This window comes from Chelonoidis abingdonii, chromosome 3 (assembly GCF_003597395.2).
Source record: "Chelonoidis abingdonii isolate Lonesome George chromosome 3, CheloAbing_2.0, whole genome shotgun sequence".
NCBI classification, from domain to species: Eukaryota; Metazoa; Chordata; order Testudines; family Testudinidae; genus Chelonoidis; species Chelonoidis abingdonii.
Window position 1 is genome coordinate 119,836,599 of NC_133771.1, and position 17,010 is coordinate 119,853,608.

The following is a 17,010-nucleotide window of genomic DNA, read 5'->3' on the forward strand; positions in this document are numbered from 1 at the left end:
GGGTGATTCTAATTTTAGTTTTAGAATTGGAGCGTGAACATTCCTGTTTAGGTGGTAAGACTAAGGGAAGGGATGGCAAAGGCATGGCTAAATTTGTCAGAACTATGTAAAGACCTTGAGGTTGAAATGGCCAAATAAAGCTGAGAAGTAAGGCACAAAAAGAAAGGATCTTGCATCTCTGACCAGAAGGTTTTGTCTGTTTAAAATGAGAGAAAATAGAAAAAGAGTTATTCTAAATGCAGGCTGAACCACACAGCACTTTTCTAAAGCCATAATGTTAAGTACTGTTAAACAAGGCTCTGCTCTCAGAAGTGATTACAGAAAATTGGCACCACCTTAAACCCATGGACTTTTAGGCCAAAAGAGACCATCACAATCATCTAATCTGACCTCCTTCACACTGTAGCCACAGAACCTCACCCACCCACTCCTATAGTAACTCCATACTTCTAGCCAAGTTACCAAAGTCCTCAAATCTTGATTTAAAGACTTCAAATTACAGTGAATCCGCCATTTAGTGGATCCACCATCTAATTCCATGGTTCTCAAACTTTTATATTGGTGACTCCTCTAACACAGCAAGCCTTTGAGTGTGATCCCCCTTATAAATTAAAAGCACATATTTTTAAAATATCTTTAACACTATTATAAATGCTGGAGGTGAAGCAGGGTTTGGGGGGCTGGAGGTTGATAGCTTGCAACCTGTATGTAATAACCTCATGACCTCTTGAGGGGTCACAACCCCCGGTTTGAGAACTCCTGCTCTAGTTCAAACCAGCAAGTAACCTGTGGCCCACGCTGCAGTGGAAGTTGGCAACCTCCTAAGTACTCTACCAATCTGTGTTGGTGGAAAGTTCCTGCCTGACCCCATATATGACAGTCTGTTAGAGCCTGAGCATGTGGGCAAGACCCATCAGCCAGACACCTAAAAAGAATTCTCTATAGAAACTCAGAGCCCTCCCCTCTAGTGTTCCATCTACGGGCATTGGAAATATCTGTGAATAACAGTTGTAGATGGGCCATGTGCCATTGTAAGCAATCTCAACCTTCATAAACTTATCAAGCTCCATCTTATAACTTAGGATTTTTGTCCCCACTGTTCCTCTTGGAAGGTTGTTCCAGAACTTCACTCCTCTGGTGGTTAGAAGCCTTTGTATAATTTCAAGCCTAAACTTGTTTGTGTCTAGTTTACATCCATATGTTCTTGGCCAGTGCTGGCACTTAAGTAACTCATCTCCCTCCCTGACACTTATCCCTCCGATGTATTTATAGAGAGCAATCATATCTCCCCCCAGGGTTCATAGAATCAGAGAAGATATGGGGTAGAAGAAACCTCAGGAAGTGATCTAGTCCAACCCCTGCTCAAAGCAGGACCAACCCCAACTAAATCACCCCAGCTAGAGCTTTGTCAGGCTGAGCCTTAAAAACCTCTAAGAATGGAGATTCCACCACCTCCCTAGGTAACCCATCTCTGTTGCTTCCAACTGATACATCCCCAGTTTATAGCAAAAATTCTTGTTGTTAGTCCCTAAATGTATGACTTTACACAATTAAATTTCATACCATTTCATTTACTCCAGTTTTCAAGGTCATTCAGATCTTCTTGTATGATATTTCTGGTCCTCCTCCATATTGGCAATACCTCCCAAATTTGTGTCATCCACAAATTTTATTAGCACATTATTGTTTTTTGTGCCAAGGTCATTAATGGAAATGTTAAATAAGATTGGTTCCAAGACTGATCTTTGAGGCACTTTATTTGCAGCCTCTCTCCAGTCTGACAGTTGATCTTTCAGCATAACTACTATACTCTCTTCTGTGACCAGTTCCTTACCCTCCTTTCAGTTCTCATATTAACCCTCATCTTATCTAATTTAATTAATAATTCGCTTGTGGAACTGTATCAAATACTTCACTGAAATCCAGGTAGACTAGATCTACTGCAGTTCTTTTGTCCTTAAAATTGGTTTTCTTCTCAAAGAAAGAGATCAGGGTGGTCTGGCATGATCTACTTTTTTTAAAAATCGTGTTGTATTTTATCCAAGTTACCTTTTACCTCTATATTCTTAGCTGCTCTCTCTCTTTCTCTCTCTCTCTCTCTCAACATTTTATTCTAAAACTTTCCATACAATTGAGGTAAGCTAACAGGCCTGTAGTTTTGCAGATCACTTTTTTTCCTTTCTTAAATGTAGGTACTATATTTGCAATTCTCTAGTCATAGGGTATGACCCCAAGTTTATGGAGTCATTAAGAATCCTTACTATTAGACTAGCAATTTCATGTGCCAGTTCTTGTAATATTTTTGGATGGAGATGATCCAGGCCTCCCAATGTGGTCCCATTAAGCTGTTTGAGTTTGGCTTCCAACTCAGATGTGGTGATTTCTGCTTCTGTATCCTTGTTCCTATTAGCCTTGTGCCACTGCTCCCATAGCTGCTCATTACCCATTTTAAAAACTGAGGCAAAGCTTTTGTTGGGCCATACCTAGATTATCTTTAACCTCAACTCCATTGTCAGTATTTTGCAGTGCCGCAGCTTCTTTCCTTGTTTCCTTTTTATTTATATGGCTAAAGAACCTTTTACAATTGTTTTTTATTTCCTTTGCAAGGTCTAGCTCAGCTTGACTTTTGGCAATTCTCACTTTTTTCTGATGCTTTCTGACCTGCAAGAGACAGTTTTCCTTGCTAATCCATCCCTTCTTTCATTACTTGAAGGCGTTTTGCTTTATCTTAATAACCTGTTTGAGATGCTTGTTCATCCAGTTTGGTCTGCAACCTTTCCCTATGATTTTTTCTGCTTAGTTTGGGATGCAGGGTTGCAGAATGTTTTATCTGTTTAAAATTAGAGAAAATAGACAAATATTTGTTTTAAATGCAAGCTGAAGCATACAGCAATATTCTAAAGTCATAATGTTAATTTCTTTTAAGAGGTTCTACTCCCAAAAGTGATTATATAAAATTGATACCACCTTAACTAACAATGTCATTTTTAGTCAGAATCTAAAGTAGCTTTTGAATAATGTAGAGTTCTTGTAACTGTGGGGTCAAAACAGCCACGGGGGAGCAAACTGGATTCTGTTGTAAAGTGCATAATTATCACAATGGAAATTAATTTCCAGTGGTACCGGACCACACTCTTATTCTACTTAACCTTAGAGTCTCCTACCATTCTCCAGGTTATGCCCAAGGTGAACACAGTTAGAATCCCAGCCTTCTGACTGACTCCCAGGCTGCTAGGACACTGGCAGTACTTCTCAACAAGTGCTGGGTGGAGAACTGAAACTCTGTTTCACAGATGTTTCTGAAAATGTGGTTTGGTTCCAATTTTGGGACCAAAAACAAAAATTTCAAAATTCTCAGTGAGACAGAAATCTGAAAACTGTTTCATTGCAAAAAAAATCAAATATTCATTTTGATAATTTCAAAATGAAATAGTTTACAAACTCTGCAAAAAAAACCCCCAATGATTTGAATTGGACTGGGGAAAAGGAGCTGCTTTGTGTGGCATGCTTACCTGAGCAGCTGTAATGGGTCCTCTACGCCTTTGATGACTGTTTAGAAGGTCACTTAGGGTGGTTGTGAGACATCAGCCAATGGTAGTGTGACATCTTGGTTGCCACTACCATGAATAGTTTGGAAGGGAGTTCTGAGGCAATTTCTACATGGGAAATCAGCTCTACAGTGCCTCATGTGTATCCCCACAAATCTCAGCCCAGTGTGGTTTTTAATGCATTTACCAATAACTTTAGCCACACCATTTGTCAGTAATTATCACAAAGTGCATCTGAGGTAACACAGTTATTCAGCATACTTTAAATTGATATGGCAAATGTAATGATCAGTGTGATAAATGAAAGATAAAATAACAAAAAAAAAGTCTCTTCATAAAAGCAAAACATTTTAATACTTCCTGAAAATAAAAAAGATCTGTGTAAGTGACTATCATGGCAATTATGATCATTTTTAGCCAATACATTGAAACTGGATTATCCTCTTTGCATATTGTTGATTTACAAGGAATATCTGATTTAACCCTAGAAAATGATTACTACAGCATTCAAGTTTTTCATTCCATTTATGTTTCTTGTCTGTTTTGTTTGACCCACACTTTGAAGTGTCCTTGTTCTGTGATTGGAGTTTAGCAAGTTGAGTGTTCCAGGTTCAATACCATTTAGACTGGCAATAGCAGGACTTGCTTAGACAGTGTCCTTGCCAGACCTTGCCCACTGTGCTTTGTGGTATCTATCTGGCTTTTGTTATAGAGGGTTTTGTTTTCTTCTTATAATGGGGAAATTGTACAAAGTTAAGAAGTGAGTGCACTTGGATCTATATAGTCTGTGGTTGATGTATTCTTACCTCTTGGGTGTCTGAGCAAAATAACTGTAATAAATCTCCCATCCAGCATGCACTATTGAAAAAAGAATGCAAAGACTTTATGTTCTGCTTATTGAAATTTTTTATTTTGTATGTGGTGGTGTGCTGTTAAAGAAACATTTTATTGTAATGATTTTGGGATGGCATGGCTGCATTACACACTCAGCACTGAAGAGAACAACTCTGCAGCCTTCAGAGGGAGAGAGAGAGACACAGGGCTAGCAGCATATGCTGTGTGTCCTTTGAAAATATATGTAGCAAAACTTCATACACTCCCGCTACCTCCTAGTTGGGCTGTGAGATATCAGAACTTTAATCAGGAGTCCAGGAGTGAATATTGCCCAGAATTCACCTCAGGTCAATGTCTCTTTTTTGTGGATGGTTTAGATCCTCTTGTGTGTACACGTTATGGTTCATTTGTTAATTACACAATCACATACTGGTTTTTCCACAGGCCCCTACCTCATTCAATGCATAGGATGGCCAGTGCTGTGGGAATGAATTAGGGTTGTATAGAAAATGACTGTGGTGTCTGTAGGACTCGTGTGGCTTGTTTCTTGCAGGAATGTGTGTAGAGAAAAAGGTAATGGGCAACAGAGAGAGAAAGGATAACATTGTGGTTAAGCTCTTGAATGCCACCCTGAAGAATTGGATTATATCCCTGCCTCTGCCACAGAATTCTTGTGTGATGCTGGGAAAGTCTCTTAAACCAAACTTTTCCCAGGTCATCACAAACTGTTAATTTTATGGGTGTCTAATCTGAGACTCTGGGCCTGATTTGCAAAAGTGCTGCACTCTTGCAACTGCAGATGAATTGAGTGAGAGCTACTTAAAACCCCTTGCAGTATGGTCTGAGGAATGAACATGGCTTAGGAGAAAGGAGGCCCTGTGTTTGAAACCTATCCAAATCACTTTGCGTTTCAATTTCCCCATCTATAAAATGGGGTCATAATATTTCACCCATCTACCTCACAGGGGTGTTGCGATGATGAATTAATAAATAACTGTACAGTGCTGAAAACATATAAAGTGCTAAAAATGCTAAGTACTCTGTGAAAAATCAGGTTTTCAGTGTCTCAAACTGGCTGCCCAGTGATTGAGCCACCCACAAAAAATGCTTGCAAATTTTGCCCTTAATCTCCCTCTGCCTCGATTCTCCATCTGTAAAAACTCCCCCTCTCTCCAGGGATGTCATAAAGATAAATTAATGAATATTTGTGCTGCACTACTATGGTAAGTATAATAGAAAAAGAAATGAGTAATTCTGTACTCGGTGTGGATAGTGTGTGGTAAATCATGCCTGTGGCCACACATTGAATGAGTAGGATAAAAGGAGATATTTTACACTACCTCATTCCAGGTATGCAGAAGGAGATGGGATTCCTGTGGAAAATATACAGAAAACATACAGGTATTATATTTGGAAAAATAACCTATAGAAAATACACATGAATCTCACATAGCACAAGCAGATGAAAAATGCACACAAAAATCTTGGAAAAACTTATTGAGAACCATGTTACGCAAATTACATATACATGGAACAAACACAATTGATCTCAAGAGGAACTAAATGTGTTTTCAGCCAATTTGAATTAGCATATTTAGCCATAAATATTTAAAATCAATCTCAAAACGATCTGTTAAATTGCATTTCTAAAGTGTTGTGTAGATTTACTGCACCAGATAAATGGTTTTTATTAAGTCTAGAACATTTTCCTTTCCCTGAAATTTTTAGTGCATGCTCATATTAGAGAATATTGAGATTAATTGTAGACATTTAGGGCAGGAAGGGACCTCAAGAAGTCATCAAGTTCATCCCCCTATGCGATAGCAGGACTAAGTAATCTAGACCATCCCTGACAGATGTTTGTCCAACGTGTTCTTAAAAACCTCCAGTGATGAGGAGTCCTTGATGTTATCATCATCTGCTATCTAATTCCACAATTCCTCCACCACTAATCAGATCTCTGTCCCTTTTCACTGTTTCTTGTAACTTCTTTCTTTCTCTGTGACCTTAATCAGAAAAAAATAAAAGTGGCTTTTTTTCTTAAAGCCTCTCTCCTTCTGTATGAAGAAGTGAGAGTTTGTATTTGCACTGCACAATACACTATATTGATACCATTTGTGAATTTCTCCCAAGGTACCATGGTGACAGCTTGTCTCTTATAACTAGGACAGTGCTGCGGTTTCAATAACAAAACAGAATCTGTCCCTCCAGGGCTGCAGAAAACGAAATAAACCCTTCAGCTGCAAAACAAAGCTGTATTTTGAAAAGCACATTCAGTTCAGCTGTGCAGTGCTTCAAGGGCTCTTCCTTACCATTGGGGTCAAGGAGAACAAGCACCAGAAACACAAAGGCAGCAACATAATGCTGGAGTTCTTGCTGTTGGATTGGATCTGATAAAAGGATCAGTGGTATATGGCAAAGTGATCACCCTTTCTCTCTGGAAACCAGTGTGGTGTTATTTCTGTCAAGGCAGAAAATGAATTTAATTGGTTTGCCCATGGAGACTGATAGAATTGAGTTAGTTGTATGAATACTTCAGGGAGAGTACTATACAGCCTTAACATGGTGGATGGCTTCATGGGACAGCATAACCACCTGTTCTTTTCCATTGATATTGTGGTTTTTAAACATCCTTTCCCACTGAGTCATTCTTACATGTCAGTGGTTTCCAACCTTTTTTCATTTGCAGACCCCTACAAAGTTTCAAATGCTGACCCCTTTGGAAATCCTAGACAGTCTGCGGTCCCCCAGAGGTCTGTGGACATAGATTGAAAACCACTGATCTAGGTCATCTTGTCTTGTGACAGATGAAACATGCAGGCTGGGATGTTGCATCGCCGGTAGTGGTCTTCAGATTCCAAGACTGAACAGACACTTTACACTCCACTTGTGTGGCTCTAGAAAGGGTGAAATGGGCTTTCTCCTCAACAATAGCATCCAAAAAGTCTGTCATTACCATTTGCCAACAGCATATATGGTAACATACTGTTTAGCCCCCTCCACAAATCCATTTGAAGCACAGCTTTGCCTTATTGGCACAGAATGTGGGCCTTACCCTTGCAGTGGCTGTGGTTTTCCCTGTGTCTCTCCTTCCATGATGTTCAGGATATTGGATTGTTATACAGAGTTGGAAGAAAACAGTTTTGAAGGTACTTACTTAATCCTAGATTTTCTGCTTCAGGGCTTTGAGACAGCTTTAAGGCAGCCAGGACTTGCCTTGCTGAGCGAACTTTTCTGAAGGCAGCAGCCCTTCTTTCTGGTGATGAACAGCTGATATTCCTGTTTCTGAAATGCCTGCTCAGTGAGGAAAGGCAGCAGTAATCACCTGGGGCAGTGAGATAACCAATAACTGTCTTTCATTCAACATTTAATTAGTAGGCGTTGCCAGTTGCCCAAGTCTTGTGGCATTTTGGGGGTGTTTGTTTTGATATTTTTAAACAAAGGTCTTCTATGGCTCCTCTGCTAAAGAAGTGTGAGACCTGAGAGCTCCTGGCAGGACTCCTTCCTTTTGAGAGGGTTTTAGAACTCTGAAACTAGGAGGAATTCCTAAAGTATTCATAACACATGGCAGCATCCCCTGGCCAAGCTGAGCTGTGCTGGTGCTATTATGGAACTATGAAAACATTTCCCACTAATGGATTAAGCCCAGTGAGTCAGAATTAAGAAATTAGTCCCTCTAGAATATTGCTAAGCCATAAAACCTGTTAGTAGCACGGATGTGTGGAGGGTTGAAAATCATTTGGCTGAGAAAGGTCTAAGGGCCTTGTTCTCTTCAATGGAGTTGCTCGAGTCTGAAAAATGATATAGGACAAGCAGTCACTGCTTCATATTTGTAAAACAACTTTATAGCAAAAGTCCAGTGCAGGCAAACAAATAAAAGTAAGAGCTGCAACTGCTGCCGTCCAGAGACCACACTGTAATAGCTGTTCTGTTCTCTATCAGTAGGATAGCTTCTGATCTCACTTACTCTGGTGTAAATGCAGAGCCAGTGCAACCATTTAGGTGACCTAGGCGGTCGCCTAAGGCGCTAGAATTTGGGGGGCAGCATTTTCTTCGGCGGCGACCGCGGCGGCCGGATCTTCGGCTGCTCCGGTCGCCGCCGGCATTTAGGCGGAGGGAGCTGAGGTGGAGGGACACGGAGAGGGCCGCCTGCAGCAAGTAAGGGGGAAAGGGGCGGCACACAGGGGAACTCCCCGCCCCAGCTCACCCCTGCTCTGCCTCCTCCCTAAGCACGCCATGGCTGCTTCACTTCTCCTGCCTCCCAGGCTTGCGGCGCCTAAGCTGATTGGTGCTGCAAGCCTGGGAGGCGGGAGAAGTGAAGCAGCGACGGCATGCTCGGGGAGGAGGCGGGGCAGGGGTGGGGAGGTGCCTCAGGGCGGAGGGTGGGGGGTGAGGAGCTGCCACGGGGTTGGGTGCCTCAGGGTGGAGCTGCCACGGGTGGGGGCGCCTCAGGGCAGGGGCTCGGGGACGGGGGAGGGTGCAAGGTGGAATTTTCACCTATGGCGTGAAACATCCTTGCACCGGCCCTGTGTAAATGCCAATGAAATCAACAGAATTACACTTATGATCATTATTATTATTATGATTATTTCTAATGGTGTCCATAGGAGCTCTAGATGCCTCTCAATACAGATAGAAAACATGGTTCCTGTACCAAACAGCTAACAAATGTGAGAGACTAGGAGATGATAAGACAGTAGAGGTGGGGACGGGAGTAACTTCAAACAGATTACACAATTACTCAGTGAGGTGTAATACACAGCATGATGGAGCAAGGAAAGTGGGAAATTTATTATAACTATAATAAATTGATCTCTTACCTAGGTTTAAATCTGGAGTAACTGAACTCGTAATCTGGCCCATTATCTCCAGTTCCACCTGACTGTTTCTCCAGATGCTGTCATCACTACTACACTGGTTGCTGGTTTACTTTCAGACTGCACCAGTGATATCAGTCTGCATTGAAAGAAATAGTAAACTGCAAGCGCTAGATTTTATTGTGGATTGTTTATGAAGATGCGTGGCTTGGAATTTATAAAGAATAGAGTTTAGTCTTTTACAAACCCCAACCATCTTCTTTAAACAATACAATAACTTACCTAATAGCATCACCTGCCTTGGGAAAAAAAAAAAAAAGATTCTTTGAAATAGCCAGAGACCCTAAAACATGGAGCAGGTGGGATTAAGGCTGCAGGGCAATTTTCCCTTTCAATCACTTTGATTATCCCACATTATGTATATCTATGAGAAACACTTTTCCTCATGCAGAAACATTTTTCTACCTTGTTTTATTCTAGGTACAGCATAAAGGACTCCAACCAAAGTGCCAATCAGTTTGCTTTCACCATATCCTCTTTTTGTGTGTGTGTGCGGGGGCGGGGGTGGAGGGCCTGGTTGGGTTGGTTTGTGCATGAAAGCCACCACTGTTTAATAATTTCTGGGAGCCGAAGCAGCAGGAGTAGAGGAGGCTTAACAAGAAAACTGATTATTTATTATTTCTTACTCATATTTGCAGTTTGGGTTGTATAATATTTTCTGAGTATACCCATTGTTTTGTTTTTCATCTAGACGAATGTGTCCACTCCTGAGTCTTACCATTGTCATTTTAGAGATACCTCCATTCTTTCCTTAGCCATGTTCTTTTTAGATTGTCTCTAACCTCCTACTGCCAGAAGAGAACTAAGTTCACAGTGTGGTTGGCTCTCACGCCTCTTCTGATCTCTTAAGCTACCTGTCTATGAAACTGTAGCTGTGAAAATCTAATCTCTCTTTGTGTTGTCCCTCCCTCCCCCCAGGTGTGTATACATTTCTTTCCAGCACCTTGAAATCTTTGGAAGAGAAGGAGCATATTCATCGTGTTCTGGATAAAATCACAGATACGTTGATTCATTTAATGGCCAAGTCAGGTCTCTCTCCAGATCAGCAACACAGACGACTGGCTCAGCTCCTCCTCATACTCTCCCACATCAGGCACATGAGGTGAGAGAGTGCACATGCAGCCTTCTTGCATTGTACAAGGCAACGGCACAAAATTCAGCATGCAGGGAAGGTTTTGCTCTGTTGATACAACCAGACTCTGATAAACTCATGTTGAATAGTAGCTTACTCCACAAGTGGTCTTTTTCTTCAGAGACTACTTGTGGGGCAACATGCTAGTCAGTGTGAATGAGGGTGTCACAGTGTGGCCCATAATTCCTAAATACAAACAGCCCTTCTGCTTAATATCACGTGGGAGGGGAAACTGTCCCTAACGCTGTTTGTTTCTTTTGCTCTTTATGGTTCCTCTGCTTCTGGTGTCACTATACTGCAAATGGGTCTGATGGTGGAGGCAGGACCTGATTGTTGTTGTGTTATACACAATATCTTACTCTGTTTATAACGTACCGAGTAAATTGAAACAGTATATAACACCCCAGTTCTGCAACTCCTACTCACATTGAAGTAGGGGATTCAGACTCTGTCTCCATGATTTTTAATAATAATTAACAGTTAGAGGTGATGTGTTTGAAGAATTTAATTTGCTCTTAATCTAAGCAAAAGGTCTATGAGATTAGAAGGCTCTTCTGGGTCAGACCAAAGGTCTGTATCCTGTGTTCCGACAATGGCCAGTGGCAGGTGCCCAGAGGGAATGAACAGAACAGGTAATCATCAAGTGATCCATTCCCTGTTGCTTATTCCCAGCTTCTGGCAAACAGAGGCGAGGGACACAACCCTGATCAATTCAATTATTCAGTTCTTGAAATTTGGCTCCTATACCTTATAGCTAGAGTGTTAGAAATCTGACAGTTCTAAACAGATACTGTTTATTTTTAAGGTGTCAAAGCATACTGATTGGTTGTTGAATGGAGTTATGGTTCCTTGATCCGACTACATAAGTAGCATTTAAAATAGTGGCAAGCGTCACTGAAATTACAAATGTGTGTGGTGAAAGGATTAATAACACTCCCTAATTTTTTTTCCTCCCAGAACTGATCTAAACATTCAGGCAAAAGCCAGAGTGATGGTTTGTTTTTGTTTTTGTTTATTCTTTTTACTTGTGTAAACTTTAAGTTATTTTTCTTGTTATGGTAAGTCTGACAATCATTGATTTGGTAGTAATGGGCGCTGGATAGACAATTAGCATTAAAAGCCAACACTTTGTGGGGGGAAACTGTGATATCTTAGGTATCATTGTGTGATAACTGTTGCCAGATGGTGGCTTTTTAATGGCAATCACTATAAATATTATGGAGTGTCATCTTATTATGGAATGTCCTCTGACTTTGTTTTCATTGCAATCCACAGCAATAAAGGGATGGAGCACCTATACAACATGAAGTGCAAAAATGTAGTCCCTCTTTATGATTTATTGCTGGAAATGCTAGATGCTCACCGATTGCACGCCCCAGCTGCCAAAAATGCTTCCCAGATGGAAGAAGAGAATCGGAGCCAGCTGACAACTGCATCAACTTCATCACATTCCTTGCAATCCTTTTATGTAAACAGGGAAGATGAGAATTTGCAAAATACAGTATGAGGGTTCACATGTTAAAAAAGCCTATAAGGTTCTGAGAATCCCAACAGCATACTACCTAGTTCATACATCACTTTAGCTAAATTGCCACACGTGTAAACACTCCAATAGGCACCAGTGATTTCCAGTCTGAGTGTTCATTGATCACTTGCTAAAATCCTTAATGGAAGAGGTTTTGTTATTACAGATGGCCTGCAAGGATGGTAGGCCAACTTAATTTGAACTGGCTCTTATTTACCGCATGCATTAATTAGGGTGGGGATTCCTGTAGCCTTTGTCAGGCCAAGATTTTGGGCTTTGTTGACCATTTGCTGGGAATCATTTGAGCCTGGGCCCGAGCTGAGTTTGAATAATTGATGTTTCCACTGAAAGGTTGAGTGGCTCCAGGATGAGCCACAAGGAAGCCCCACTAAAGACTAGTTACACAACTCAGATCTTGGTAGATTCCAGCCTGTCATATTCGCACTGTGACAAAGTACTCCTTTCTGAAAGTAATATTGTTTTAAAATTCCCCTTACTGGCTGACATCAGCAGATGCTTCCCCCTTCAAGAATACATAGAATTTATATCCAGTTGCAGGTATATCATCCAATGGCCATACTGGATTGAATCCACTCAATCTTCTCTGATCTCAGTCCTGGGGTGGGTAGTACGTTGATGGGAAGCCAGCTGGGAAATATGTGCCTTTCTGTGGATGTGGTGCCATTGCCTTTAATATTAATAAGTGTTGTCAAACTCTATTGAACTCACCCATCCATTTATTTTGAGGAAGCTTTATGACTTGTGTTATACAGGAGGTCAGACTAGATGATCACAATGATCCCTTTGGGCCTTGGAATCATGAATGTATGTAATTCCCACTGATATTAATAGGAGTTTAAACCACTTACGAAGGGCATCTAATAAAGGGGAAGATAAACTTTAATCTTCCCTGTACTGAGTACCATTAAAAATTAGGTATTTACCAGCCTGTCTAGTTCAGTTGATTGCAGTATCTCACATTCTAATTAAACATTGCAATAGATGATCATTTCTAAAGGTCCCCACTGCAACAAAAGTAGAACTCCTTGTATGCTGATAAACAACTCGCAGTAGGGAAGAACAGACAGAGAGAGGGACAGTACAAGTTTACGCTGCAAGCCAAAGGCCTAATATATCCTCAGGCATGTGCATCTTGACTTCAGTGGAAGTTGGGGGGGGGGGAAGGGCGGGAGGAGATATATATCAGAACACAGACTTTAGTTCTAAATCTGCAGGTAACTACTAGCTGCATGTGTTGTATTTTTTCAGACTCTCTAGGAAGCTGGTGAGCTCTCAACTTGTGAAGCACTTTCATCTCATCTTAATTTAACAACCCTCTTGCTAATGCAGATCACTAGTTTCATTTCCAGTAGCCTCATTTTTTTGTGATTATGATAAAGCACTTGTCTTTGTGCTTATGCAGAGAAAGCATTGGTCTTTCTTTGCAATTCATTACCCAAAGGCCACTGAGGGCTCCTAAGTGCCTTGTCCAAAATGTACACATTTTTATTTTCATTTTGTAGCAATTTTTTTTTGTTGTTGAGAAAATCTTGGTGTACTGCATATTATGGACATAAATAAGCAGAGGTGAAGATCTGAATGGGCCATAGGAATCTTATACCTAAGTTTAAAAGACAAATGTCACCCAATTGTAGCCCAGAGTTGCCCATCAAATATAGTGTGTTAACAACTTCCATGTTCTTTGTAATAAACTAGACAGAGCTTCTCTAAACTTCACATTATCTAAATTAACGGCTCCTTCCTTGGTTCTCCCAACAAATAAGCACATTGGATCAAATTAATCCTTAGATGAATTTAAATAAATGAATTTGGGCCATGACTGGCAACTGGAAACAGAGGGCTGGATTCTGATACTTTAGCCGTGGTGAGTAGCACCCTCAGCGGCAAATTGTCCCACTGAAGTCAATGAGCCTGCATATAGAATAAAGTGCTACCCAACATAAGGAAGGGTACCAAAACATGGCCCAGACTATTAAAAACGATTTGGCAAAGAGGGGTGCACATCAGCAACTTGGGATTCTTTGTTAGCCTTGGCCTTTGCAATAAGACCTCATTTAGTTCAAATGTACATTGTAACAAAAGTAGTGGGAGCACAGGAGAGAAAAATAATGATTTCCTACAATACATACTTTTAACTCGGAGGCAGTGTCTGTGATTGACATCATTAACTTGTTCAAAACTTAATTTTTTCTTTAAAAAGCACCTTAAATAATGTTATATATAAAAGATGCATTGCTTACATATCAGACAATTGAATGTAGCCATTCAGTAAACCCAGTTGACAAAGTCTATAATACATAAAACAAAATATGTTTTCATATGCTTTTGAGGTACCATATTACATACGTAGTTATTTGTGCCTGAGGCTAACTGATTGTTAGCTTATATGATGATTATATTTCATATATACTTCTATATTTGCAGTAGATAAGCCAGCACTAACTGCGATACCTAGTGCTGGATATGAAAAAGAAAAATAATATCCTGTAGTGACTACATTTGAGAAGGAAAAATATTCAGGGAAGCTAATTATGCTTTTACCAAACAATAGTAGAGCAGATGAACTTGCTTTGCATAGCAAACCTGTTGCCATTCAAATAACAATCATTTTAAGAAGTTCAGGGCACATGTGAAAGTAGTAATGTGAACTTGCAGACTGTCTCAGGTAAAACTCCTATGAAAGACAACAGGAGTGGTTCTGAAGTAAAAATCAAACAAACAAACAAACAAAACAGGAGCAATTTCTTGGTGTTTGTGGTGACTTTCCTGACTTTTCCTTCTTGTACATTTAAGAGATTGGTGGATTAGAAAACGTGTCATTAAGGAAGAAAGAACGAATAGCTTACATTTCTACTGATAATGCAAGGTCAGTATGTTTTGCAGTGGAAGCAGTAGGTCTCATACTAGAGTCATGATCTATTTCAATAATTGATTACCGCTATTTTAATTCTTAAAGAGTTGTGCCAAAAATGAAACCAAACATCTAAGAATTAGAACTGTTTCCACCAAAATCCTGCCTCACTGAAGTCAATCTAACCACAGACTTAAATGGGAACAAGATAAGTCCCTGTTCTTGTGTATATATATATATATCCTGCTTTTAAAACTAGGATGCAACCCAATTTAAAACTAGCAGGATTGTGTGGATACAAACACTAAGATAGTGACAGCAGAATTAGTGTGATCAATTACTCTACATTATGTCAGCTATTTTGAAAGCTATTTACAAATATATTACATCTTTACAAACTGAATATTTTTGTATTTATGAAGTTAAGACCAGGTCTTAATGCATAGTATGCGTAGCTAGTACCCAAAAATATACCACAATTTCAGATTGCCTTCAGTGATTTAAATTTTGGGTACCAAAAATTCATATTTCATTAAAAAACTTTTCTTTCTACTTGCGTTCTCTTTTTTTTAATGTTTTAATTCAAATGTAGATATTTTTTATGTCCTAAAGGTTGTTTTCTAAGTGATTGTTGCCTTTGTGAGGGCACTTCAAATTTTGCACTGTCTGTAAGAGATTTTTTTTTAAAAAACAAAGCTCATTTTTTGCATTCAAATGTGCCTAAACTTTTAAAGAAATATATGCTGCCATATTGCAATCTCCTCTTCAATGAGTGCTCTGTATCCCTGTGCATCTCCAGTAAGTAATCTGTTTTCATTAGACAATGACCATCTGAGAGTGAAAAGAAAGAAGTTGCTAGTCACAAAGACTTGCATTAAAAAGCCACTTTATGTTCCCTTATTGTGTGTGTGTATATATAAAAAAGAAGCTTCTTTTGTGCACTACCTATTTTTTCATTGCAGAGCCCTTTCTTTAGTACCAGGTTCAAGTGTAATAATGTATTTGTTGGATTATTCTGCTGATGCGTATACTGTTTTTGACGTCTTCTTGTTTTGTTAAAGTTTTGCTATGTTACATGAAACACACATTAAACCTCTTTTGCACCTTGAAACAAATGTTACAAAAGACTTAAAAAAAAAAAAATCCAGCAGCATCCTTGACCTGTCCAAGATTTTCTCAACCTATTTGATGTCAAAATAAAGAATTAACTAAAACAAGGTCTGTTGGATAGTTTTTAAAACTGCTTTTTCTGCTTATTGCCTCTTGATAACTAGCTAGATGATGGGATTTAGATTCATAACAAATGTACCCAGTACATTTGTCTAAGGCTAGAAAGTGCATTTGCAAAAGACATGGGAGTTTTGCCTTCATTGCAGGAAGAGAAAAGACCTCTTGAATTCTCCTATGGTAGTACCCACTTCCAAAGACCTTGCATTGCCTGTGTGCATGTATGTCTGTACCTGTTGAGTCAGGGCTCTTGCCAGAGCATGGATGCTCAATCTGCTGACTGCAGAGTCCTAAAATGTGGCTATGGGCTGCACCATCTATGAGCACTTGCAGGCTAAAGAGAAACCCTTATGGCTGTGAGTCTTTTGTCTTTTTTTTTTTTTTTTTAAATGTGACTGTTGTTAGATGCCACTGAATCAGTCCTTCATGTCACAGGGTTTGGGCAACTTCCCTGCACAGCCACTTAGCACTGTGCAGCACTCTCCCCTTTTCCAGAGTCAACAGGCATGACGAGACTAATCAAATAGATCGTGTTTTACAAGCGGTTAGTCATTTAGCATCTAGTGCAGACAAAGATAGTGATGGGTTAATCACAACCAGCGTATACATTTTCTTAAAGATCACTGTCTGTCTGCACTTGTTAACAATGACAAGTCACTGGGGCCAGATGGCATTCACCCACAAGTTCTGAAAGAACTCAAATGTGAAATTGCGGCACTCTTAACTAGGGTTTGTAAATCAGCTTCTGTATCCAATGACTGGAGGATAGCTAATGTAATGCCAATATTTAAAAAGGGCTCTAGAGGTGATCCCGACAATTATCAGGCAAATTATTTGAAACACTAGTAAAGAATAAAATTGTCAGACATGTAGAAGAACATAAATTGTTGGGCAAAAGTCAACAAGGTTTCTGTAAAGGGAAGTCATGTCTTACTAATCTATTAGAGTTCTTTGAAGGGGTCAACAAACATGTGGACAAGGGGGATCTAGCATAC

The 17,010-nt window shown here is 39.9% G+C and overlaps 1 protein-coding gene across 1 annotated transcript in view; it reads left to right on the forward strand.

Annotated features, from left to right (window-relative positions):
• Positions 1-15,024, forward strand: part of ESR1 (estrogen receptor 1) — a 184,708-nt gene extending 169,684 nt beyond the window's left edge. The window contains exons 7-8 of the mRNA XM_075064048.1: positions 10,178-10,361; positions 11,667-15,024. Coding sequence (XP_074920149.1) covers positions 10,178-10,361; positions 11,667-11,898 — 416 coding nt within the window. The 3' untranslated portion in view covers positions 11,899-15,024. The remainder of the gene's footprint in view (positions 1-10,177; positions 10,362-11,666) is intronic.
• Positions 15,025-17,010: the final 1,986 nt, after the last annotated feature.